Source organism: Martes martes (genome assembly GCF_963455335.1).
Source record: "Martes martes genome assembly, chromosome: X".
NCBI lineage: Eukaryota > Metazoa > Chordata > Mammalia > Carnivora > Mustelidae > Martes > Martes martes.
Window position 1 is genome coordinate 5,528,758 of NC_137897.1, and position 27,319 is coordinate 5,556,076.

General features: G+C 49.4%; 1 protein-coding gene across 1 annotated transcript in view; it reads right to left on the reverse strand.

The window, feature by feature from the left end:
* Positions 1 to 27,319, reverse strand: part of ANOS1 (anosmin 1) — a gene marked incomplete at its 5' end in the record, with an annotated part of 172,503 nt that overhangs the window by 107,919 nt on the left and 37,265 nt on the right. Inside the window, one exon of the mRNA XM_080795728.1 lies at positions 27,159 to 27,206. Within this exon, the coding sequence (XP_080651854.1) occupies positions 27,159 to 27,206 (48 nt within the window). The remainder of the gene's footprint in view (positions 1 to 27,158; positions 27,207 to 27,319) is intronic.

The following is a 27,319-nucleotide window of genomic DNA, read 5'->3' on the forward strand; positions in this document are numbered from 1 at the left end:
CGGTGCTAAATTAATCTTCTGAATAGTAATTTCCTGCTGATTTCAACCAAGAGACAGAGAGAGAGAAGCAGCCTCAGTTTTGAGGGGAAATGTAAACTCAACCCAATGTCCAGACCCATCGCAAGTCATAACGTGCTTTATGCCTTAAGAAATATTCGTCCACGCTTATTAAAAACCAACCTTTGGACAAAGCAAGAGCCACGTTAATTTATATTTTGTATCGTGATGCGACGTACTGTGTATGAATACTATGTGCGTACAGAACACCATTCACCAAAAAAATTCAATGATCGAAGTCAAGTTCCTTAAATTGCGTTCAAATATCACGACCCCAGAGAAATCACAGACGTCGACTGCCCCCCACCCACACACAGTTCTGTTTACTTCCATGGCTCCCTTGACATTAGAGAGAATGAAAACTTGAGCCCACCCCGTCATGCCAATGAGAGTTTACAAACCTACTTTTATAGGAGGAAAATGCCAGTGCTCAATGGCCACTGCCTGGAGGGCTTTCCCTGGAAGAAATCCCGCTGCTCCTGCCCCGATCTGTGCATATAAATCCCTCCTCTGTCAGCCGCGTTGCCCGTGAACCGTCTATTTAGGCTTGGCTGGAAGCAGTGGGACGTCGAGCCACGCCACAGTGTTTGCTTGTCAAGTGACCGGAGGTCAGTGTTGTAATCTGTGTCGGGGGCAGGGGTGCCTCCGCTCGCAGCGTGAGTCATTCATAGCTAACGAGCTGCGCTACGTGTGAGAGAGCCAGGAGCGCGGGCCCGGGGGCTGATCCGCTGTCCCCGGACGGGGAGCTGAGCCGGAGACGCCCTCCGCATGTCAGCGGCCCGGAAGGCATCTGCAGGCCTGTTAGCGCAACGGCCGGGGTCTTCGCCCGAACCCCAGTGAGCAGGGGAGAAGAGTGGGAGGGCGTCTGCTTCATCGCTCCAGGGCCAGTAAGGTCTAGTAGCGTAGGGCACCGAACGGGAGACAAGAAGCGAGACGGCTGTGCGGGCAGCGCACGGGAAACCCGCACGACGGGTTGCACCGGGCACTAGTGCGCCGCGGGCAGGCGGACCACGGCACCGAACACAGCTCGCGACCGTTTTCTGCGTTGTCGTCAGGTGTCACGTTCGATGTCTTTTAACTTCAGAATTGGGAGGTGTGGCCCCCCGATTTTCGGATAAAGCCCATGTTTTAAAATTGTCGCTGACCCACCATCAATTCACCTTTTCGACGTTAATTCGGAAAACGCGACTCACAGCGTCGTGCCTGGCGAGCTCCCGCGCGTCTACCGTGTCTGTGAAACTGCCATGAGACGCCAAGTCTGGCTCTCTGCTCCGTTCACGGGTGTCATCAGGAGCGACGTTCTGTGGTCTTCATAGACTGACGAGGGCTTTCACAGGGCGCGGCGATGCTTCAAGACCGTTCACAGCAACGACTGTGGCAGCTCTAGCCGCTTCTGTTCGCCGCTATTACAGACTCCACGCAAAAGGGGAGTCTCTGCCAGAGCTGGAGAGTCTCTCCAAACACTGTCAAAAACAGTACCCTGGGGACCTCTGGGGGGCTCAGTCGTTGAGCATCTGCCTCCGGCTCAGGTCATGGTCCCAGGGTCCTGGGATCGAGCCCTGCACTGAGCTCCCTGCTCACCAGGGAGCCTGCTTCTCCCTCTCCCCCTGCTCGCGTTCCCTCTCTCACTCTGTCCCCCCTGTCAAATACATAAATAAATAAATCTTAAAAAAAAAAAAAGTACCCTGACTCTTTCAAGAGCCCAGGATGACCTGGTGACAGATCAGCCCCAGGACCCAGGGTGACAGGGACAACCATGCGACTCTGAAGGACTCATACAACTCCTCCCACCAAACGGTCCTCGCGCCGCTACGGCGAGTTTTAGGAAATGGGGAGTGAGTTCCATTCGGCATAAAATGGAAAGCGCAGCAAACTCGTACTTTCCAGTGCTCGGGGGCAGGTGAGTTTCCCGGAACGGCTGCGGAACCAACGCTTGGTTCCCGTCCCAGGCTGCGAGCGCTCAACGGTCAGGGAGACGGAAGGACCCGACGTGCAGATGTGAGCAGAAGCGACCGGCAGGGGTGAAGACAGAGGGGAGGGGGTTACGATGAGCTTGACACCTTCCAGGCAGGCCGGCCCCGCCCAGGAGCAACTTCCCACCCACGGCACGATCGGCCTGCCCCTCTCTGCCCAACGTGTCAGCCGGTCCATGTGCTTGCTTCGTCCTCAAGCCCCAAACCCCAGCAGGAAACTTCACAAGCTTCCAAGAACAGCCCCATAAACCAAATGCAGGGACCTTTTGGCTCCTCTCCTCACTTTCTAATGAGAAACTCATGGGCCGGATCGATTTTCTTTCTAACACGGGAAGAATCCGTCAGGCCCCTTCCCTCCCCTGTGACAGACAGCGAGACCCAGAATCAACACACAAACCTGTTCAGAAAACACATCCTCAAAGTCTCAACCAGTTTCTGATTCAAAAGAAAATTATTCTTGTTAATTTTTTCTTCTTGTTGTGTAGAAATAGGAAAAAAAAATGTCCCTGGGTCTGTTTTTGTTGTGTTAGCGTTTCTGTGATCCAGCAAAATCAGACTTATAAAATCAACAAGTTTCTCCAGTAAAAGCAAAAATCCTGCCTTAAACTCACAGATGTTACTCGCCGAGCGGTGGTGGGGCCTCATGTACTTCTTAAGGTCGTCGAGACATAGATCTAATGAGGAACGCGGCAGTCTAAGCCTCAGGTTCACGGTAAAATGCACAGGCCTCATCCACGGGAAACTCATAATTCACACATGGAAACCCCCGGCCGCCCCTGAAACGCCGACCAGATCTTCTCCGGCAAAGCGCAGTATCTGTACACTTCACGTCCCTGCCTGGCCACCTCCGGCCTGTCAGCTCCGCGGCATGGGACAGCACATCGCCCTTCCCTCAGCCCATTCTCCATCGTGGAGTCATTCCTCCCCAGACGGATCTGAAATGCCTCTGTGGGCCCCACGAGGAAGCGCAGAAACGGAGGCCAGCACGCGGGGACCGCCACACCTCCTAGTCAAGATAGGGACTGTTCAAGCCCCAAAGCTGTGAATTTGGCACCCCCTGACTCACACAAATTTCCTTTCCAAAGAGAAGCTCCCGAGTATTTTGTTGCATAATGGATTCCACATTTTCACAGGCAGCATTTTTAGGCCAAAACATGTGGTGATACATAAATACATAAGCTGATCGTATGTTGCCTGCAGGTCTCAAAGCAGAGACGCGGCCTCGCCCAGAAAGGCACGGTCCCCGCTTCGGCAGAAATCTTTCCCTCTGGGGTGCTGGGCAGAGACGGTCCACCCTGAGCCTCGAGCAATTAAGGACAACGGCAGTCCGTGCCTGCGAGCAGAGACCAAACCAGCCCAGCCTCTTCGCCTCTGGCGGAGCGCAACCGTGGGGATGCTCACACACGGCACGCCTGACCCTCGGTCTGTACCATCAAACCTTTCTAGCTCCACAGTCCCATTCAGAAACAGTTAAGAGGACTCTGTCCTTGGGTGTCCTAACGGATAGTCCTTACTGTTGCAACCAAAATGCTGTTTGACTATTGTTTAACTCCAACGTCAAAGCAGCTAAAGTTGAGTACTGAGGTCCACGTATGCGGCTCAGCAGAAAACACTTGGATTTCCTCTCCAAAATCGTTCCTTCGCTTGAGGTACCTAACGGTAAGTGCTCAACGACACGCACAACTTGTGTTTTGCAAGTGCAAGGTCCCAGAGGCACAGGCGTCATGTTACCTTGTATGCACGAATCAGTTCGGAGAAATGGCCTTTGCACATAGGAGACATGGTATGAGCAGATACTCTTTCTAAAATGGTGCACCACGTGTCCATAAATCCCAATGACGCAGGGCAGAGGAGGGGGAGAGGCCCTCTCTTCTCTAAGGAGATCTTCCAGGAAGAAGGCATTCAGGGAAACATGAGCTGTCCCCTCGAGCAGACCCTTAACTGTCTCAGACTTGCTCAACGAGCGACAAAGAACCCCATTTCCTCCCCCCCTTGCTTTCCCGTCGAGAGTGGCATGGGGAGCTGAGACGGAATGCCCACTCTGGGTTCTGAGAGTCGGCCTGTTCTCCTGTCGTCCACGGACGCCCTCACTTTGCCAGTGAAAGCAGTGAGTACGGGGCAACGGGCACGCGCTGCCAAGCCAAGAGACCCGGGCTGCGCTCGGGCAGCGGGGGCACGGGGAAGCCGCTTTGCCCGTGGAAGCCACTCGTTCCCTCCCACTGTGAGCGGGCCGGGCGCGCCGGTGACCCCCTGGTTCTCAGGCGTCCGTCAGATGGGGAGCTCCCGCGTTGCAGGGGTGTGCAGACACTCGGCGAGGAGCCCTATACCCACAGAGCACCCGTCGTAACCTCGCCAGCGGAGCGACCCCAGCGAGAACGGGGCCTGAAACAAACTGCAGGCAGACGGCCCGGGGAGGGCTCTGGAGTCCGCAGACGCTCGTTCAAAGAACCGACCCGATGAGAAACTGTCTTCCCCACCGGCGCCTCCCCTCTCACAGGGAGCAACCAAACACCAAACACCAAACACGTCCCCAGATGGCCTGAATGTCACCTGGGAGCGGCCAAATTATTTCTGGTGGAAAACCACTGGGCTATGTGACTGAGGAGCTCGGTTTCTAATTGCATCCGATGTACATTCATGTAACTAGCCAGCCTGGTGAGCCAACAGTAGGTCGGGCTGCGTGGCCGTTCAGCTTCTGAGATGACTGTAAAAATCCAGGCTGACTGTTGACAAATCTGTTGGGAAGTTTGGGTTGTTTTTTCCCGCAAGAGCGAAGGATGGGTGGCTGATTAAACTTTTGATTTATTAACGCGTCCTTATGTATTTGCTGCCTCCAGCTCAGAACAGTGGGGGCGATCCTAACTCGGCCATGTGTACGAAAGGTACAAAACTAGGATTGAAAGGAAACAACTACGACAAAAGAGGAAATCACCGCAGGGGTTTTCTCTCCATACCTGCCACCCAGGGAGGGAATAATGAGACAGACAGCTCTGTCCCCGCAGCAGGTCCAGAAGCAAAGGCGAAAGTAACAGCCGTAACCACCCCAAGCTGTTCGTGCGCCTGCAGACCTCGCGCCACAGAGCACACCCAGCACGCGGGAGCAGGACTGGTGGTCTGGGCAGCCGCGGGGAGCTGACCTCACGCGCTGCCCTGCGGACCTGCGGCGCTCGCCCCTCGTGTCTGTGGCTGGGCCCGGCCAAGCCCAGGCCCTTGAAGGTGTGGTTCCAAGGGTGTATCAGTACTCTGGAAAGTTCAGGAACTAGGCCCTCCTCTGAGGAGTGAAAACAACTCTCTCCAAATGAGATCACTGTGTAGGTTAGGGAATCCTGTCAATGACTAGAGAGTTCCAAAACGAGTCCAAGTTCAAAGGGAATACTGCACAAAAGAAACGGTCCTTCTGAAATCGCAATGGCAGCTGAGCCCCAAGTGCCTAGAGACACGCATGTCTGACTTTCCAGATCTACGTTTCAAGAAATGGACAGATATTGCTGGAGAGAAACAGTGCTCAGGATGATGAAATCCACTAAAATTGTATATTTCCCCTCCAACTTCTTGGACGGGGAATCTACAAACAGACTCTGGGGCCAGGAGCAGCCATTAAAAGTACAAAGACAGATCGTGGGCTCCAGAGACAGCGTCCTGCCATTTTGATCACAACTGGCCGATTTCAGGAATCTTGGACAAGACTCGTTCCACCCAAACTCAGCTTTCTAAACCGTAAAATGAGGAAAATCAGAATGACCTTCCTGGCTTATTGCAAAAATTGAAAGGACATCTTTCAGAGTGTACCAACCCGTCGAGGCTTCCCAACGCACCTTCTCCAAGCCCCTACCCTGCTTTACAGAGCAGGCGATGTTGGACTAAGGCTGCCCCGCCCACCCTCCAAGGAGCTCCCGGGCCAAGAGGTTGTGAGCACAATCAGTCTTCTCAAGGAGACGCCCATCCGTCTAAGGAGACAGACACATAAACACCAAAGCAGATGAAAGTACCCATCGGAAACACAGCACTTACCGCGGGGGCAACCGGGACTCCATGGGTCATATAATCTGGAGAGCAAAGGCCCCTCCGAGTGAACAGAGACCAAAAGACCAAAACAAACAACTCTCTTCAATTGTGAAACAAAAACTGTCAGGCATCTGTTAGGTTCAAGGGCTTCTCCAATGCACAAAGAGTTCAAAAAACACTGACTCTCCGAGTCCTTATTCAACTCAAGAGTCCTAGAGATGACACGACAACGCTGGCCCGCCAGCCTTTAGTTCAACAACTGAGAGTAAAAAATAATAATTAACTGCATAAAAACCTGGCTTGAAAAGATGACCCAGTGCTCGGGCGCCTGGGCAGCTCAGCTGGTAAAGCGTGTGCCTTCGGCTCAGGTCATGATCTAAGGTTCTGGGACAGAGCCCCATGTGGGGCTCCCTGCTTAGTGGGGAGCCTGCTTCTCCCTTGCTCTCTGCCCCTCCCCCCCACTTGTGCACACTCTCGCTCGCTCTCTCCAATAAATAAAATATTTTTTAAAAATTAAAAAGTGGGGGGCACCTGGGTGGCTCAATCAGTTGAGCATCTGCCTTCGGCTCAGGTCATGATCCCAGGGTCCCAGGATCCAGCCCCACGTCGGGCTCCCTGCTCAGCAGAGAACATAGCCTGCTTCTCCCTATCCTTCTGCCGCTCCCCCGGCTTACGCTCCCCCGCTCTCTGCCAGATAAATAAATAAAACCTTAAAAAAGAAAAGAAAAGCAAAGCTCTATGCACAATATGGAGCTCAAACTCATGACCCTGAGATCAAGCGTCACATGCTCTACCGGCTGAGCCAGCCGGATGCCCCTCAAACAGTAACTGTTTAATCTCCCATGTATCTTCTCATCGTAAAAAGAACAGACGAACAGCGTGGTTATGCGGCTGTGCTAGCCACGAGGCATGCCCACACCTGCACGTGCACACTTCACACCTGTGCAAACCTCTGCGTCGAGACGAGAGCAGCCACCGGGCCACACCCGCCGTGCAGCCCGCTAACAGAAGACTAGCAGCCCTAGAAACGGACCAGCGTCCCGCGTCTCTGCTTGGGCAGAGCGCAGAAGCCGTGCGAAGGCAAGAACGCGAGCCAAGGGCTGGCACTGCCCTCCCTGTGGATAGCTGTGGGTCTCGTGCTTAAACTCACTCCCTTCTCCTGCCCCGCGCTCACATCCTGCGGCGTAAAGTGTTCCATTCGCCTTGTAGTCACGTCAAAGGAGCTTTTCCGGTCGATGAGCAGACGGCTAACAATGAGACGCTCTTTCTCTCCACATAAAAGGAACTCGTCTCTTAGGCACAGTATCTCCTTTTTAAAATAATGGCAATAAAAGTTCCTGGAACTCAGCTTGTCTGAACGGATTTTAGTTTGTGGTGAAATAAAATTAACTAATGGCTTGGGGCACACAATAGTTTCCATCAGGATGAAAAAAATAAAAAATAAAAAGGAGAGTAACACACAGTAAAATGGAAAGTTCACTCAACCACATGTAGTAACGGTTGCCACTAATTAGGAAAAGGATTCTAGATGTGCTGCTACCCCCACGGGCTGCTGCATTCCCCATGTAGTGGGTTACACACTCGCTAGGCAAAACATAGGCTATGGACCAGCAATGTCGGCACGACCCAGGACCTAGGAAATGCACAACTTTGAGCCGCACCCACACCTGCTGAATACTGATCTATAGTTGGACAAGATCTCCAGGCGATGCCCTTGAAAGTCTGAAAAAACCTGGTCTAGATGAGTGGCCCCAAAGTTGTGGTTTGACACAAATGGGCATTGTAACATGCCGCATGACATGGCTCCAGTAATGTGTAGCCTCTCGTGGCAAGAACCGTCATTGAATGTCAAATAAGTAAATGAGGGCAGATCCTAGATTATTCCTCTAAAACGCAAATCTCACGTGTTTGCATCTTTATAAGATTCCGTGACTGGAAAAGGAAGTGGGATGAGGAGAGAAGATACAGCCCAAGTCAGAGAGTTGCCTGCGGCACCCCTGGGATAGTGCCAAGGCAACAAGCAGAATAACGTGTAAATTAATTTAAAATTTTAACCGACGGAGAAAGAATTTCCAGCAGAGCATTATGCAAATCTGCGTATTAAATAAAACATGGCCCTGAAATTTCACACATTAAAAAATTTACACTATTTCATCCAGGTGAGAGCACTAAAAGCTCCCTTCTCAGGGTAGTTTCTCCGCCATTAAAGTATAAGAGGGCACCGTTATCCCCGATAGCTAGGATAGCTAGGGCTTAGGTGTGATGCTAAAAATCACTTTTCCTATCTGTACATTTTCATTTTAGACTTTGGAAACATAAATGAGCTGAAGTATTTCCTGGTACTGCCATTCTGTGCAGATTTGAGAAACGGCTAATGAATAAAACTAGTATTTCATCATTGTAAGTGATTTTCCTAGCAAGGCAGACTGCATGCTGATCCCAAACGTCCCTTCTAGAAGAGGGCGGTCCACAGATGATTTTCCGTCCCATTGATGTCACTCTGGGCACTGTGACTCGGTTGGCCAGTGGGCTGTGAAGTGAGACGTGGCAAGTGCCGCTTGGAGCAAGTGCTCTAAGACCCATCCCAAGGGTCTTCCTTTTTTTTTTTAAACCCGTGCCTCGAAACTCGCATCCATGTCATGTTAAGCCCAGCCTCAAAACCAGCATAAACGCCAAGGGCGAGCCAGGAGGCCAAGCTAACGAACAGAAGCGGGTAGAGGAAAAGTCTTCCCCGCCTACACAGGTCGACTCCCCCATCAATTCTCTACGGGGCAATGAAAACCAGTATCCAGACTAACTAGTGCGATATGAAGAGGAATATTTATCCATTAAGCGCACCAGAGAATATAGCAAAAATCTGTTGTTTGAGGGATCATCCAGCCTCTCAAAACCCTGACCTCCCTCTTTATTCTCGTCTCTTGACAGCCAAACTACCAAAAGGAGGGGCTGCCATGACTTCAACCTAATTTTTCTCTTTCCACATTCTCTTCAACTAACATGAAGTTAGGTTCCTGTCGTCCGGGCTCCCCCACACCCCTTCCCTCAAAGTTACTGCGGACGCCGGGGTCCATCTCACGTCCGCACATGTCATTAGCCGCGGGCCTTTCAAGGGGCGACTCTCTACAGCGCGCCTTGCACAACAGCCAAAGAAAGGTAATATTTGCCCTTTCCTTCTCAGAAAGACGCTTTGAAAAGCAAACGGTATTGATTTATGCGAAGACGTCTGCACACGATAAATCTTAAGCACATGGAAGATATTAACTTCATAAGTGAAAATCAAGTCAAAGTTGCTATCAACACATTTCAGAAGGCATCTAGAGGCAATAAAAATGCCAAATTAGCACGCGTGTGAGCTGAGGACATGAGGGACTCATCCTGATCACAGGATCCTCCTGGAGAGCACAGAACCTCAGAATTCTGATTCCAACTAGTAGATTTCCATCCAACCCACACCCTATCCCGTCACCCTAGTGAAGTGTCCACAAGCAGCGGGTCAGGCGCTTGGATGGTCCGTAATGAACACCTAACACACGTCAAGTAGGCTAAGAAACAGAAAGCACCATCAAGGGGGATGCCGGGGACGAGGTCCCACACGCAAACCCAGAGAAACAACAACCTACAAGACGACAACGCGCGTGAACGTAAACACAGCGTCTTGTTAGCCCACAGGACCACAAGGGGGAACACAGAAGGAGGCACTGATCCCAAGACCGGAGAGAAGGGCAGGTGAGCGCACAGAGTCACGCTGTACCAAGGTAGGAGGCGTCACGGGAACCGGGGCCGTGGAGGAAAGCCTGAACTGGGATGGCCCAATTGCCTGGAGGCTCCGGGTGGCAAGTCTGGGAGTGAAAAACGTCAGGGGGACCCACTGATTAGGGAACCCCACAATACTGTGAGATGTACCTGCAGGAGCTCAGCCAGATGACCACAGCAAACACGGGAGAAAAGTCCTGCCGAGAGTCTGGCAGGCAGAGAGGTAAAGGAGCCGCTTTGAAACAGGCCAGAGCAGCCTGTTCGTCCGGGCAGCGCCCGCGTTCTGGAAACCCAGGCAAGCAGAGCCTCCCCTGCAGGCGGGTCACCACGACCTCACTGACCTGGGACAGGGAAACACCCAGCGGCAGCTGGCTTTAGCCTTTCTGTCCCACCTCGCGGAGGAGAACTCTTTTGAAGCCCACACCCAGAGCCCAGGCTCACTAAAACACCGAGACATCCTCGTCAGCTACAGAACACTGAGGCCCCCTCACACGGCTCACCACCACGTACTAAAAGCCAATGTCCAGCAGTTCCTTTTACCTGGCGGATCAGATCCAGCTACCAAGACAAAATTACAAGGCATACCGAAAGGCCAAAAACAGAATCTGAACAGGAAAAGCCAGCGTAAGAACCAGGCATGGCAGGGGTGCGGGAATTATGACACCGACTGGATTCACCGACTAATGGCTCTACTGGGAAAAGTAGACAACATGCAAGAAGCAAAAAATGGGCGATGTCAGAGAGACAAATATTCCAAGAAAGAATCAAAAAAGAAATCCTCCGAGTGATACAACAACAACAAAAAACAAAACAAAACAAAACAAAAAACAAACAAGCAACACATCAACAAAGAAAACAGAGAGGAATAAGTAACAAAGTAACAGAGTAACAGAGAGGAATGCTCTCTGTTACTAGGTATCAGACCCCAAACTACAGATCCTGGAACTCAGTGATCAAGGGGCAGGACAAAAAACTCTACCTTACCATATCACCTTCAAAGTACAGAAAATCGAGGATTAAAAAAAATATCCTGAAAATACCAAGAGGGGGAAAAACTACCTAAAGATTGACAAAGGTAAGAATTACATCCGACTTCTCCTCAGAAACTGTGCCAGCAAGAACAGTGGACAGAAATATTTAAAGTATGGAGGGGGAAAAAAAATGAACTAGAATTCTGTACCTGTAACATTATCTTTCAAAAGAGAAGGAGAAATAAAGGCTTTCTCAGACAGAGAAAAACGGAGGGAATTTGTTGCTAAAAGACCTGCCTTGCAAGAAATGTTAGAAAGTTCTTTAGAGAGAATAAAAATCATATAGGTCAGGAACTCAGATCTACATAAAGAAGGGAGAACACCAGGGGTGCCCGGGGGGCTCAGTGGGTTAAGCGTCTGCCTTCAGCTCACGTCACGATCCCGGGGTCCTGGGATCGCGCCCGGCGTCAGGCTCCCTGCTCAGCGAGGTGTCTGCTTCTCCCTCTCCTCTGTCCCTCCCCTCCGCTACTGCTCTCTCTCTCTAATGAATAAGTAAAATCTTAAAGAAGGGAAGAACATCAAAGAAGGAGCATGCTTAGATAAAATAAAGATTTTTACTTTTCTGGTTCTCCATTGATAAGCATGTTCCAACTAGTGTATTTCTGGGACAAAGCATGCTTGAGTTACAGCAGCAGGGATGGCCAAACAGTCTGAGAGATGAATGTGAAAAGCTTTACGGAAGGGTGGACATGAAGGTAAAGGAGAAGAAGGCTTTTAGCTCGCGTGATTGAGTGAATATTCACGGTTTTAATTAATACTGAGCATCCAGGGAGAGAGAGAGGTCTGCGGACGGCACAGAAACCGCTCAGTCCAAGTCACCAAGCCCGCGAGTCCCACGGTCAGGCCTGGAACTCCCACCAGCAGCAGGGGAAGCATGTTGCAATGCAGACAGCGTAAGGGCAAGACTGTCCAAGGGACCGTCCACCGGAAGTGAGCAGCGCGGAGCTGCATCCACGGCCGCGGACAGAAATGCCGCAGCGGTTTGTTTGAAGGGACACGCCGCGGGCCGAACACGGACTTCCCACGCTGCCTTCCCAAGGCCAGAGAGCACACGCCGTGGTCCCACTGCTGTTAGAGTCTGCTGAGTCCGAAAGAGAGGCTTCAGGTCTATTCTTCAAGTGTCTTAATACCAGATTTCTGCCATTATAAATGCATCACCGACATGACCCCGCAAGCCGGGGAGAACGCAGGGAAGCTGGTGACGTCGGACTCCCGATCCAGACACGGCCTTTCCAGAGAGCGACAGCGAATGGTACTGCGTCGGGGTCTCCCAGCAGAGCGGCGCACACACGCGTGGACACGGGACTCTCCCAGCGCAGGGACGATTTTCTCCTGCCACAGACGGCGCCCGGGTGGGGCAGAAAATGGTTAAGCAGCCGCCCAGAGAGCCTTCCCCGCGTATGCAGTTTCGCAGGCCGTCCGAGTTCACGCCTCCTTGTATGTTCTCCATTACCACTTGGAAAACAAAAGTTCCAAGGGGTCTCACTGCCTTTTTGTCTGAAAATGACAAAGAAACGAAACAGGGAAACATGCACAGAGCGCTCAGGACAAAAGTGCGGATGGGATCAGGAGGGAGCAGAGCAGCATCCCGGAGCTTTAAAACATAGCGAGGAAGGGCATTTGCCTCCCCTGCGTCCAGGGTCTCGGAACGCGGGTCTGTGTTTAAAGAGACAGAGCAACAAGGGCTTTCTAGCGATCCCAACACTTTCCGATGCTAGTTTGTGCAGCACGTCTTGAGCCGGCCACGATTTACAGTTGATTTGCGTGCATCGTTGAGCTGCTTTCTCAAAAGATCCTAGGAAGGGATTATTTCTGTGCCCAAAGAGCCGCAGAGAATAGGGAGGGCCGCTCGCGGCCGTTAAGTGAATTCCCCGGACTCGGTACACTGTGCTCATTGAAGCAGATAAAGCAAAGTTAAAGAAGCATTTAGTTCTTCAGAAAACCAGCCTTAATAAGTATCTTTTTGTGGAAGGATTTAGGAGGAGGGGAGGGCTATCCTCAGTGCAGGCATTATGTCCCCGTACAAAAAAGGGAAAATGTGCATACAGTTGGATGTAAAAAGCCAAACCTCACAGGCCCCCTCCCCGCCCCAAGGAAAACTTGCTGAACACACACTCCCAAACGCGAAGGCATGAATCTTCACAGTTAATGGTCCCGGAGCCATTGTGCACTTTCTCTTGGGAAACGCAGCTCATTGATCTGCAACCGCCCCAGTCCAACCTTTCAGCTGTGAGAACCGGGAGCTGCACGGGCATCAAAGCCCTACCTTCATCAGCAAGCAGAGCCCAAGACGGGCCGTGTCCCCAGGCGGCGCTGGGCGGCCCCCCCTGCACTCTCAACAATGCTGCCGTCAAGGCACATGAGAAAAGCGTGCGGAAGGCTGAAGCGGGCCACGTCCGTGGGCTGCCGAGCGCTTAACGTGATCTCTGCTTGCCCGGTGCAAGGCTCGTCCCGGCCCCAGCAGCGTTCAGAGGTTCCTCCCGCCCACGGGCTTCCTTCTCTGCAACTCGACACAGAATTAGGCACTTGCAATGACTTGAAATGCATATTGTTTGATGAGGCAAGGCCATGGGATCCCATTTTTGTAACCATCAGCTCATGCCTCCTAGTCACGTCTGCCTTATCCCCGGCCTGTCTCCCGACAGGAAGGGATGCGTGGACACACGCGCACGGAGCTCTTGCTCTGATGAAGACCATGTCGTGATTCCCACGGTCGCTTGAGTGGAGTTTCCACGGCAGGTACGAGAAGGCGAAAGCCCGGTTTATCTACATGCATTTCTCGATGCTTAAAATTTTCAGTGTGGCCTCCCAGAGCCAGGGCAGACGGAGAAGGATCGTCACAGAGGTCGACATAAGCCATTACTCCTACTACTACTAAGACTAACGGAGAGGAGCGAGCGAGCAAGAAAGAAAGACATCTTTACAAAGTGCACACTTTAAGTCATTTTCTGCCTCCACACAAACGGAAAATGAACTCACCCACATGGGCAGCTCTGCTCTGAATGGGGCCCGTTGAGAGGAGGCCTTTCTTTATTGTGTACTTTTAAAGACTATTCTTTGACCTCTGCTTTTTGTGACTTAAGATCTGTGAAGACAGGGCCGCAGCCCTTTGGTTCCAAAGGGTGCACACAAACAAAAGGCGTCCACCTTTGGTCCACTTACGTCATTTCCCATCAGAACACGTTCCTACGGCTCTCCCTCTGCGTTCGTCATTTCAAACGGCTTTTTCTTGTTTCTTTCGGCCAGTTACAGCCACTACCTAATCGACAAGTGGCAACCATTCTCCTTTCCAAGTATGATGCCATAATCGTCACTGCCCTGTAGCAAGTCTGCTGCTAGGAATACAGATGTCTTGTCCCCTCATCTCGGCTAACCATGACATCGTGGATGAAACGGTCCAGGCTCATCGGGCTCGTCGGGCCCGTCGCAGCTGCGATATGGCAACTTTCTAGTTATTTCTTGTTTCATGGGTTTACGAATGTATCGACAGCCCTTTTCACTCTGAAAGGCGTTCAGAAACAATGGACCAAGATCCGTAGGATATAGCCAAGAAACAAATCTTAAGGGCGTGGGAAGAACAAGGAAAGGGAGACAGAAACAAAGATAATGAACAAGTAGACAGAGTCAGGATAAAGCTAGTTTCCAAAATACATGAGATTCATTTCAGCACCCGTGTTAGGAATAGGGCATTTTACTCATCTTTTAGCTTTCTGACAGCCAACGCAAGGGAAAAACGCTACTTGCTACGCATCCACAGGAGGGGAAAAAACAAAACCCTACCCACCTCTAGGGGAAACATAATTAGTACTGATGATGCCAACAGAATGGATCCCTTCAAAACCTTCCTTCTAAGGACGGCATGGGATGACAGTCCCATGTCCCCAAGCTTCTCAGGGTGGTCCTGAAGGCTGGGACTGTGACACAGTCTCTGAGAATAGGCCACCCGCCACCCTGTAGCAACACGCACTGAATAAAAACCACTGGTTAAAGGACAGTCTTGAGATGGGGATGGTAGAAAGGTGTCAGGTCTGTAATGGAGGCCACGACTGCAGAAAATCTGGAGACGAAGGATGCACCGGGCAGGTCTGAAGACGGTTTCTCGCTGCTGACTTCTGACGGCACGAGGTTACCGAGCGTGTGATAGCCTGCTCCTCGGCGAGTCCCAGGAGCACGGCGGCTTTGTTCACGTGTGGCCGTCATTTCATAGCCAGCAGAACTTTTGTCTGCCTGTTATGAACTGTGGAAATCAAAGAGCCTAACAAAGATGTTGGAGTAAACGGGCAACGCGCTCTCGGTGTAGGCATGCATCAGAGGTAAAGGAAACACGTGACAAAGATCTTCCTTTAAAAAAAAAAATTATTTTCTCTTTCAACCCAGAAGAAAATAGAAGGCAGACCTCAGTAGTACATCCCATAGAGTACAGCCACAATAATTTAATTTTAGGCTGAAAAGGAATTTAAACAAATGTCCAGGTTAGCCAGCATGTGCACACGCGTGTGCACACACACACACCCACACCTCAAATCACCCAAAGAACAACACGCTTTGAGCCATGAATGTTACAAGGGTGGTCTCCGTCCTAAACTAGTTGCAAAATAAATAAAGCCAAGTCGTTGCACGTCATTGTTTAAAGGGCGATGGAAATTCTTCCAAATCAAATAGGTCAGAGACAAGATCTTTTGAGAAATGAAAATTAGTTTGCGGAAATCAGCCTGTATTTTTTCAGGCGAGACAGACGGCAAGAGTGTGTCCTCGTTCACTCAGCTAATAAAAACAGAGTTGGAAAGAAAACTTAGATTTCAAAAATATATAAATTAAATTAAATTACACCTAGATTTCAGGCGCCTGGCTGGCTCCGTCGGCAAAACACACGAGTCTCAGGGTCGTGAGTTCGAGCCCCACACTGGGTGTAGTGATTACTAGCCAATAAATAAAAGGAATGAAATAAAACCTAGATTTATGTCTTGTAGTGAGGAAATCATGTTTCCAAGGCAGATGAGGCACGACACGAATGAGATTTCTAAGACGAGGTCCTGTGCGCGAGTAGTAAGACTACGAGACCTGATCCTCGCGTCAAGGACGGCCGACCGGATGGGGTCCAGATTAGGCACAGAGCTAAGCAAAGGCGGGTTCCATCCCCTGAGAGTTCTCGCCCCGCCCCTCTAGCGTCCGAGGCTACTTTGACAAGGACCCTTCTTGAGGGAAGTCGGGCGACAAAGGACAATCATGCGTGTGACAGCCCCAAATCCGCCCACCGGGCCACGGAAAGCCCAGGGCTTTTCCCTCCTACGGGTCTTCGCTTTGGGGTGTCCGGCAGGTGGAAGCATCGTTCACACCCGTAAACAGCGGACACGGAAAATCGGAACCCCATCGGGCCGTTCCCGTGTCACGTGCTGGATTTGAATCTAAATGAGAACCTGCTCCCTTCCTCACAGGGTGACAGGGCTGCGGGTCCAGCAGGAGGTGCGTGTTCTGTCAGCCTAGTTTCCAGGTCCAAAAAGCATGGAATGTGCCAGCTCCCGCAGGCTAATGATCCCCCAATAGCGCACTAATATGTTTGATAAAAGTTCCCAGCATGAGCGCAGGGAACACTTACCATAAGAATGACACGTGCGGAGAAGCGAACGGAGGCTCCAGCCCAGGCCCCCTCCGTGCTGGGGGCGGCAATTAGAACGGGCCGCGCGCGCTCCGGGGGGCTGGGATCTCGTCATTGCCTCGGCCATTAACACCGCGACCCACCTGCGTGACGGCCGCAGGGACGCTGCCGGAGGCCGCCAGCCTTTCTCACGCAGCTCGGCTCTGCTGCCTCACGGCTTCGGAGATGCAGGGTTGCCGCCGGATGCTCCGTGAGCCCACGTCTAAGTTATTTCTGCTTTTGTCTGCTTCAGATTCTCTCCGTTCTGTCTTGGCTCCCCAGCTCAGCCTGTATGTCACAGAGGATATCCTCGTGCACGTTCCCGCACAACACCAGAGTCTTTGGGAAGGACGCTGTGCCAGGAGCCCTCACCCAGGCTTGCTGGTGGATAGACTCAGACTGGACGTCCAAGGACCCAGCTGTCCCTTAAACCCTTCTCATATACGTCCCACTGAAAGTTTCATCGCACCACTGGTTAATGGAACGGAAGAGCCTCTGTTCTCAGAGCATGAGATCCCATTTATTTTCCCCAGAAATGATGTCATGAGTTTCACTTATGGAAACAGCACGGGGACCACAATAAAGGGAATGAATCATTCCACTTGGGACGTTTTCTAGAAGAAGCCATCTCTCCTAGGGGGACAGACCTGTGATTCTTTAACAATCACTGTCCGTGGTGGCTTTGCCGGTGAAATAGTGGGTAATTCCCAAGAGACAGCAGTAGGTTACATAAGAGATATTCAAAATATATCCACTTTGTCCTGAAGCTAATTATATAAAGTCAGGGAAAACAAAAGAATATCAATAAGTATTACCATAGGATTTAAATGTTTTAAACTTTGTAAAACATCTGAAATTTTTCAGCCACTGCTCGTTAGGGTTGCAAAGAAGTAAAGGACGTTCTTGGATATTCGGACCCAGGGCATTTCCATGTGGGCCCAGGTTTTTCATTCTCCTCCTTAAGATATGTTTTCCTTGGGCTCTGTGGGCTCACCAAACATCTAACACAAAACAAAAACCTTCCACAACCGCATTCTGCGGTGTTTCAGAGGTTTGACCCTTCTCCAATAAATTTCACAGATGTCAAATGAAGCCGTCCAGATGTTTGGATGTTCGTACAAGCAAAACCAATATTCCTCACCTCTAAATCTGGCTCGGAATAAACCTGGAACATGACTAAGAATCTGGAGTTGTAGCCCTTGGAAGAACTGAACTCCCACTGAGATCAAAGCAGCATGCCAAGGCACGGAGACGGGGCCCTAAATTACCCCTTTTCAACACACAGCCTCAGCACCACATGGGAAACAAGTCAAGGGAGTGAGTTACAACACCCATAAGGAGGAGAAGCAACCCGCTTCCCATAGATAGGCGGCTTGTCACCGAGAGCAAGGTGCCCAGGTAAGAGGCCACAGAGCATAAACGTGAAAGGATAAATTTTTTATAAAGTGAATGCATGACTCTCGTGCGAACATAACATGACCATGTGTCCACGATTAGATTCCACCATGAAACCCTGCAAGCACCAACAACAGGTTACATTTGGTTCAAAGGAGAAATCCAAGAAATACAAATACATATTCCCATATAGCAAGACATTCCCATACAGCAAGACTGGCTGGACCAGATTTACAGAGAGATGCCAAACCCCTATTCACGGGGCCAGCATCAATGGCATTCCTCTGGCCACGGCCCATTTGCATTTCCATGGACAAGACTCATCTGCATTATTACCAGCTTTCTACCATTTGCAGACTAAGAAAACAGCTGAAACACAATGGACAATGGAGATAACCTGGGAGGGTCTGACAGAGGACGTCCATTCCGAAGACGCTGTTTCTGTTTGGCTCCATTTGAAGAGCGTCACCATTTTTGCCGGCTCTAATCAGCCCATTTCAACACTGAATTTTTGAAAGCTGTGATTTCTTCGACGTTCTCTTACTATTGTTTATCAGGCATTCATTCAAAATTCCTCACACACCAACCCACAATGATCCATAAGTGATGTGAGAAACTGTCCATTTTTGTTTGAGTTTGAATACATCAAGATATGTCTTTGTGTGGGGAGAAGAAAGCATTTTATTGTTTTGTGTAAGTTTGGCTTTGCGTACGTGAATGCAGCGGCGGAGAACAGACCCGCGAGCTATCGCAAATGCCCAAATGCAGCCCGGCACCTGTTTTCTGTACAGCTGGGGAGCTAAGAATTGTTTTTGCATTTGTAAATGCTAACTTGGGGGGGAAAAAATGAAATTTCATGACATGTGAAAATGACATGAAATTCAAATTTCAGTGCCCATAAATAAAGTTTTATTGGAACACGGCCACAGCAATCTTACGATCTGCGAAAGATGAAAATATTTACCATCCGGCCTTTCGTGCTGACCCCTGGCATAAGGTATGAGACAGTAACTACAACGTGTGTGTGTCGAGAATGAGCTTCCCTACGCCAACAAGCCCTCCTGCTCCATTCCGACACCATCCACACGCAGATGGCGCCGGATCCCACAGTGGACGGCTCCATCCTGGAAGGCTGTGTTCCTCCTACCCGCTCAGACCGTCGTCTGTGCTTCTGATCACCGGCTGTAACTCGGAGATTCCCCCCACCCCCTCCTTGAGTTCAAGGAATTTCCTAGAGTGGCTCACGGAACTCAGAGAAACACGGTACTTCCTAGATCACCAGGTTATCATAAGGGATGTAAGTCAGGAACAGCCAGACGGAGGAGATGCACAGGGGACGTGGGGTTTCCGGGTCCTCTCCAGGGGCACCGCTCCCCCAGCACCCCAATGTGTCCACCAACCTGGAAGCCTTCCTAAACTCTCCTTCTGAGTTTCTACAGGGGCTTCATTACCCAGGCATGATGGCTGAAATCTCTGGCCATGGAAGACTGAACTCCCGCCCTTCTCCCCTCCCTGGAGGTCCCGGGTGGAATGGGAACTCGCAACACTCCAACCGTGTGGTTGGCGGCACTGAGAACCACACTCTGTTCTCGGACGCTTTCCAAATGTCACCTCATTCATGGAACAAAAGACATCTTTACTGTTCTCTCCATTTAGGGAATTTCAAGGGTTTTAGGAGCTCTGTGCCAGAAATGGGGACAAAGACCAAATATGCATATATTACAAATCACAGTATCGTAGTACAGTGTTTAAAACAATGTCTCACTGAGGGATGCCTGGGTGGCTCAGTCGGTGACACATCTGCCTTCGGCTCAGGGCATGATCCTAGGGTCCTGGATGGAGCCTCCATGGGGCTCCCTGCTCAGTGGAGAGCCTGCCTCTCCCTCTGCTTCTGTATGACTCCCACTCATGCTGGCGTTCTTGCTCTCTCAAATAAATAAATGAAATCTTTAAAATGAAAGAAAAAGAGATATTCTCGACATCACAGAATGGTTCATAAAAATGATCTGGACTTCTCCACTGAGACAAAACGCCAGGGTATCTTACTCCCATTTCGAGTCTCCCAGCAAATGCTCCAAAATTATCCCTAAACTGGTCTTCAGAGGAATTACACCGAATGGAATGTAGGTTCTGAGAATAAGGCCCTCCACTGGGGTGGCAGTTGCCTTTGTCAAGATATATCTGTGCCTTGAGATCAGATTCCCAAGGGCACTATGAAAGAATTCCTAAAGTCCTCCTAGCTTCGGAATTCTTCTGTCTTTCCTGTAAGAGGGATCCCAGTGTGCATCACTCACCTCCCCCACCCTCACCCAGCTAACTCCTACCACAGTCCTAACACCCAAAAGTCAAGTCCTAACACTCCAACACCCCAACAGTTCTGTCCTTTGTCGCCAAATATTTGCACCCAGGTGAGTCAGAAACACACTCACTTGCATAACAACTGACTAATGGATAAGTTCAGAGGAAACTCTGAGTGGTAGAAAGGAGGGAGAGCTGGAATTGGGGATGAATGAAACGGAACCAGCAGAAAGCAAAGGACGGACAGATCCTAAAAAGACAGAAATATGCCAGCTGGTGAGATAAGGAGAAGGTGGCCTATGGGCCTGTCCACACAATCCTGGGGGCTCTTAAGGGATCCTGTGCCAAGTTTGTTTGTTTGGTTTTTTTAAAAGATTTTATTTATTTGACAGAGACAGATCACAAGTAGGCAGAGAGGCAGGCAGAGAGAGAGAGAGAGAGAGAGAGAGAGAGAAGGAAGCAGGTTCCCTGCCCAGCAGAGAGTCCGATGCGGGACTCGATCCCAGGACCCTGAGATCATGACCTGAACCAAAGGCAGAGGCTTAACCCACTGAGCCACCCAGGTACCCCCTGAGCCAAGTTTTTAAAAGGAATGAGGATTGTTAAAAAGGGGATTTGTCAGCAAGCCAGACCGGTACAAAGTAAGAGCAAAGACCAAACATGCTATTGTATTACTTAATGACGAGGACCCAGAACACAGGAGGACATGGTCAATGTGCATTTGTTGAAACTGAAATAATCAAACTCTCTTAGCTCAAGTAAATGAAATATATTTCAAGGAAATGTTAAAATAAACACATAAATGAGAGGCCTGAATGGCCATCCATTGTGGTATATGGGGAAAAAAAATCAGGAAATTGTATTTGGTATAGAAAAACGTGTTATTTAAGAGACAGAGTAATTAAGAGAAGTTCTTGGGCGCCTGGGTGGCTCAGTGGGTTAAAGCCTCTGCCTTCGGCTCGGGTCATGATCTCAGGGTCCTGGGATCGAGTCCCGCATTGGGCTCTCTGCTCAGCAGGGAGCCTGCTTCCTCCTCTCTCTCTGCCTACTTGTGATCTTTCTCTGTCAAATAAATAAATGCAATCTTAAAAAAAAAATTTTTTAAGAAGTTCTTAAAACAATTACATTCTCAAAACTGAACTTTTTATTTGGATATTTTATTAGGTTTTTATAGCACCGCAGTAATATTTCATCCCCAAAAGTATTTAGGATTGCTTGGATGAAAACATTAAGATAAAAATTGATGACAAAAAAAATTGATTACAAAGACTATTTAGATAGAATACAAAAATGCCTCTTTTATGCCAAAGGCATGTGTTTACAGTCTTAATTAGAAACAGATGGTCTTTTTTTTTTTTTTTTTAGATTTTATTTAAATTCAAGTTAGCTACCATATAGCATATTATTAGTTGCTGGGGTAGAATTTAGTGATTCATCAGTTGCATGTAACACTCAGTGCCCATCACATCACGGGCCCCCCTGAATGTCCAACCCCCAGTTACCCCATCCCCCCACCCCCTTCCCGCCAGCAACCCTCAGTTTTTTCCCTAGAGTTAAGATGAAGAGTCTCTTATGGTTTGCCTCCCAGACGATCGTACAGTTTAGCTACTGCTAAAAGTGAAGTTCTAAAGTAAGTCATTCTGAAAGATAACCATTTTGGGGTAGATTTGGTTCTATTTAGAAAGTCCGCCCCAAATCATCCCAGACTGACACTGAGCTCAGATGGGATGCTGCAGTTTATTTTGCAGTGCAAGGCAGCAAACCACGTTCCCCTGAACTCTGAGTTCATCTCAAAGAGAGCAACGACCCTCATGGAGGAATGTCTAAGGCACCCATTTCTCCAGGCATTTCCTGTGATCCCTGAATGAAGTGGAGCCAGGAGAGGGGGTCGCCTTGCGACAGCACCTTGCTACCCCCACACTGGACAGCGGAGACGGACAAGCAAGCAGAAGACGCGATTCCTTCCCTAGAGTCGGGCCCCGGTGTTTCCAGGGAGTTGTACATTTCACAGCAGCCCTAAGACGGTTCGGGAAGAACCCAGAGCACCAGGAGAATCAACGGCTACGCTGAGCAGAAGACCTTTCAGAATATTCGTGTGGTTCTACGATGCTTCAAATGCGAAGGGGGTATAATGGGAAAACCACAGGCTTCGGATTCTGTCAGAACTCGGTCAGATTCCGTCTCTGCTACGTCCTAGCACTCAGTAGCCAAGTGACATCGCACAAAGGTCATGAGACCCTCGCAAGCATCTGTGAAACAGAGACGGTCACGCCAATTAGAAAGTCAAGATTAGGTTCATCTTTATACAACAACAAAAACAGAGTTTAAAAAAAAAAAAAAAAAGCTACTGTACCTAACAAAGAAAGTTATCTGTCTTCCATGTGCAATTAATTTGAGAGGTCCAAGACTTGAAATGGGGGCTCCATGCAATGAAAGACCCAGACACCTCCTATCTTTCTTACTGGTTATTCTCACACTTGCCTCCGTCGTTAAGGCTAAGTCTTCGAGCAAGACGGCTGCTGGAGCCCCTGACATTTGTCTGCATCCTAAACAGAGAGGAGAGAAAAGGGGAAGAAAGAGCCAACAAGGATGTTTTCTAGCTAAATCAGTACCAGAGGCATCTCAAAAGTCCTTCACAATTATCCCAACTGCATTCAGTGGGCTAGAAATAAGATAGATGGCCATATTTAACAGCAAAGAAGATTTGGGAAATGTAGATGCCTAATTCTAGATGGTGAGGAGGAAGGATTTAGTTTGAACGGAAACTGGGTGAGAAGGCAGAGCCATCCACCAGACATGAGAGAGTATACGGGGAGAAAGAGAATTCCTACAGGTACCAAGCCCCTGAAGGCGCTCCGCGCATACCACATGCCCAGTAAATGACTTGTTTTTCTATCACATCAGAAAGTAAAACTGGGGAGACTAGAGCTGTGTTCTTCATTTGTTTTATAGCTGCAAAATGCACGGACCAGGGTTCTGCACCTTGGCACTACGGACACGTACACCAGATAACTCTTGCCGTGCAGGGCTGTCCTGGGCACTGCGGGTTGCCGTCAGCATCCCCGGCCTCCACCCACCTGCTGCCTGTGGTCTCCCACCACCACTGGAGACAACCTACACCTGTCCCCAGCCATTGCTACATGTGCTCTTGGGAGCAAAGTCACCCCAGGTTGAGAGCCACCATGCAAACCTACCCAGGACAATAAGTCACTACTCTACATGAACTACAAGGTAAATGGTGCTGAAGACCCTTGAGTTGGCAGTGCTGACCTCGTTACAGAGAACTGAGTAGGGGACAAAGTTGTAGATTCTCTGAATAATAAATAATCTTGCTAAGTTACGTGGATACAAAATGGATTGTATTTTTACTTTCTTGTAAAGGTAAAGCACTAAAGATGTACTTTGGGAAGGAAGAAATGTAATATGCAAGTCTTACTCATTTATTCCTTCCTCAGAAGTATTTGTTGAGTAGCTGGTAGGTGCCCCCCCAGCATTGTACGCTAGGACAGTGGGGAACACCACAGTCAACAAAGAAAACAGAGTTGGCTTCTGCCAAGAGCTTACCTTCCGGTCAAGAAGACAGAGTGTGAGAGATAAAACAAGACCTCTTCAACGTCACGTCAGGGTGTAAATGAAGCGGGTGATGATGGGGAGAGGGTGGTCGGGGAAAGCGAGGCTGAGAAGGTGCACATGTGCTGGGATGTGAATGAGGGCAGGGCGGACAGACACCCGGTTTTGGGTGGAGAGAAGAGCAGCCTCCAAGGGCCAAAAGTGGGAGGAGATCAAGTAGGAGAGAGAAAGAGGGGGAGACACGGGGCCAGCGTTTGGGTCTGCGCGAGATGGAGAGATAGCGACAGATGTAAGGCGGACAGCATGGTTCAGCTTCTACGTCTAGATGGTCATTCCAGGAGCCCTGTGCAGACTGCACTGTTTGGGGCAAAAGCCGCAGCTGGGAGACTCCACACGATGCTCGTGGACAGCCCAGGCAGACGATGGCCCGCTGGACAAGGGCCGGGGGAGGTGCAGGAGGACGGGAGGAAGGGATCATGTTTGTCGATGGTAGCCACAGATGATGAGCGTGCCTGGCTTCTACAAAACATTCCACAATCCTCATCTTTCAAAACATATTCAGAAAGCTACATCATTATTACTTCCAGGTTTTATCTTTACTCGGCTGCCCCAATATTTATTCACAACAGGTTTCCAAGTTGTTGATCTCTGGGCAGCACGACAGAGAAGGCAGCGTTCCGAACTCCGGCACCCCTCCACCCCTCTGCCGAGCGACTCCAGGACTGCTATCGAACAGGCATGTGCCCGAGTGTCCCCACCTGTAAAACGGAGTCCCTACCGCTCACGCTTCCCCTCATTACCCTAAAGACGAGGAGCAAAAAGACTCTATAGGTTCCACAGATCTGAAAAGAAACACAAACTGTAATTAGCTGCAAATGTAGCCGGTGGCGATAATATCCAAAGGAGAAAAACTTGGATTAGCGCGTAAGATTCATTCCCAAAGATTCAGACTAAAGGCAACCCTTAAACTGAGGTCTGCTTTGTTTCTGGTGGGGTTAGCTGTAACTTATTCATGCATTCCTTGCTTTTGGGCAAAAGGAATCGATCTCTTTCCTTGTGAAACGCAGTCTCTCGCGCCAGCCTTGACCATTCCCGACAAGATACGGTTTAACAACCCATAGTTCCGATGGGCAGTGGGGGGGGGGGGTTAATTAGGACACTTCAAAACACAGTTCACATGAAACTTTTCCATTTGAATTTCTTTTAAAGGGGTAAAAAAAGGATTTCTTAATGGAGCAAGGAAAAAGGGCATTGCTTAAATGAGAGATAATACTGGTAATTCATGTAATACTCAACTAATATAAAACGGGGCAGAAACGCTACTCGGGGAATCTCATCATCCTCATGTCATTTTCTCTCTGTATGTGTACATACACCTTCCTGCGATGATGACATAAACGAATTACCCAACACGCCAGTGGAAGAACAAAGTAAAAGAGCCTAGGAAAGGTCTCACCAGAGCAAATGTTGAAGTTATTACATAAAAAAGTAAACCATAAACCAGGCATTTCATTTCTGCCCAAGACTGAGCGAGTCAGAGCTAAGCGAAGCTTACTTCCAACACACTATTCCACATTTCACCTACGAATTCTATTTTTAATAAAATTTGTGTGCATTAGACGTCATCATGTGTACACGGATGTTGGAATGGATCACTGTGATGAAGTTCTTGGTGTAGGGATATCAGTCTATGGTCACTGACTGGGAGAGAATGGGTTTGGAAGACCCTTCAAAATAATAATGTTCTTCAAAAATATGCAACTTTAGTGCTATCTGTTGCCCAGATAACATTTTAGTTATAAAATGAAGGACTGTTTGAATTTTAAGTCTAATAGTAATGTGGCTGAAATAAAGCTCATCAAACACTATTAGGATCCCAGAGTTGCCAATATCTTCAGCCAGTGGTAAACTGTATTCATACAGTACATACTACAAATACATACCTACTATATACGTCCTTTTTTCAAAATTGCCGTGTTTTGGGACCGAGGTAAAACATACACTATTCACCGCACGAATGAATACACTGACAACTTTAGAGCGTGTGTGCACAGTGAGGGTTACTCAGAAATGGAAAAGAGGCTTTTTAAAGAGTCAAATTATTTAACCAGCAATTCTAAAAGTTCCGCACCCAATTCCAACTTGTGTGTGGATAGGCGGGTGCAGCTTCTACAAACGCCCACCAGCCCCTCCAGCATCGGCTGAGTGTGTTACACGTTAACTCACTTCTGAGACTGTGTACCTGGTGACAGTGTCCATCTCGGGGGTGCAGGGCTCGGTCGCACAGGCTGCTCCCCACCCCTCTGCCATGACCCCCCCTCCTCACGCCCACCTCAGTACCCATCGCAAGTCCCAGATGTCACCTGTGCTTCTGCCTGACGTGCTGCACATGGCAGGGTCCCACGGACCCCCTCGCTGGCTTCCATTCATTTGCTAGGGCAGCTCAGTAGAACACGGACCAACACTTGACTGTTTTGACGGGTTTATCATGAGAGGATGTTAGCTCAGGAGAAGACTGGTGGGAGAGATGCACAGAGGCAGGCACGGGGAAATGGGGAGCTTCCAAGGACACCACCTGTCCCCAGGTCTGCATCTGCACACGTGTCACACGTGGGAGCTCTCCGAAGCCTCTCCCTGTTTGTTCTACTGTAAATGGAGGCTTCATTATCTACGCATGATTGATTAAATCGTTGGCTGTTGGTGACTGAATCAACCTCCCGCTCTCTCCCCTCCCTGGAAATCAGGGAGTGGGCCTGAAAGTCCCAACCCTCTGTTCAGGGTTGGTTTGCGTACCAAGAGTCCCCTTCCTTAGCCGTGTTCCAAAAGTCACCTCGTCCACATAAACCCCTTGGCGGTGGAGAGGGGCTTGTGATGAACAACAAGACACTTGTTTACCTCTGGGATTCCGGAGGGATTTTAGAAACCGAGGACAAGAGACCAAGTCGCCCAGAAGACGGTCCCAGTGTTCTTACTGCTCAGAAAGTCCCAAGGGTTTGGGGAGCTGTGAGCCGAGAACGGTGGAGGAAGATCCAATACACGAAGAAGATATTCTGGTCATCCGAATGACCAACTGTACATGTCCCACAAATCACAATATCACAAATTCCCACCAACAAAACTACATACAAAATAGCTTAAGTGTACGTAGAACGCAGTGAATCTTCTGGTGCGACCAGAAGACGTTTTCTCCTTAAAATGTTTTTGGATTAAAAAAAATTACAAGGAGAGAAATGAGGTAATGTATAGAAAAACTGGTAGGTGTGTCTTGATTGCAGCTTTTGACATTGTCCTACAAATATGTGAAGTGCCACTTTCGGTGGAAACTGCATATAGAAATATGTGTAATTTCTCTGCAGTCTCTGCGACTTCCTGTGACTCTAGAATTATCTCAAAATTACAGGTTTTTAGAAATATTGACGCAGTTGTATGTAGGGAACATACCTTAGAACATTGCTTGTGATTCCGGCACCAAACCAGGGAACCGTTGTTCTGCAAAAAGAGAAAGAAATATCGGCTCATTAAATAATTTTCTAACTGATAACTGTACACTGCAAATGTCGTTTTTCCGTATCATCCTTAATAGCAGAGCAATTTCACCATCC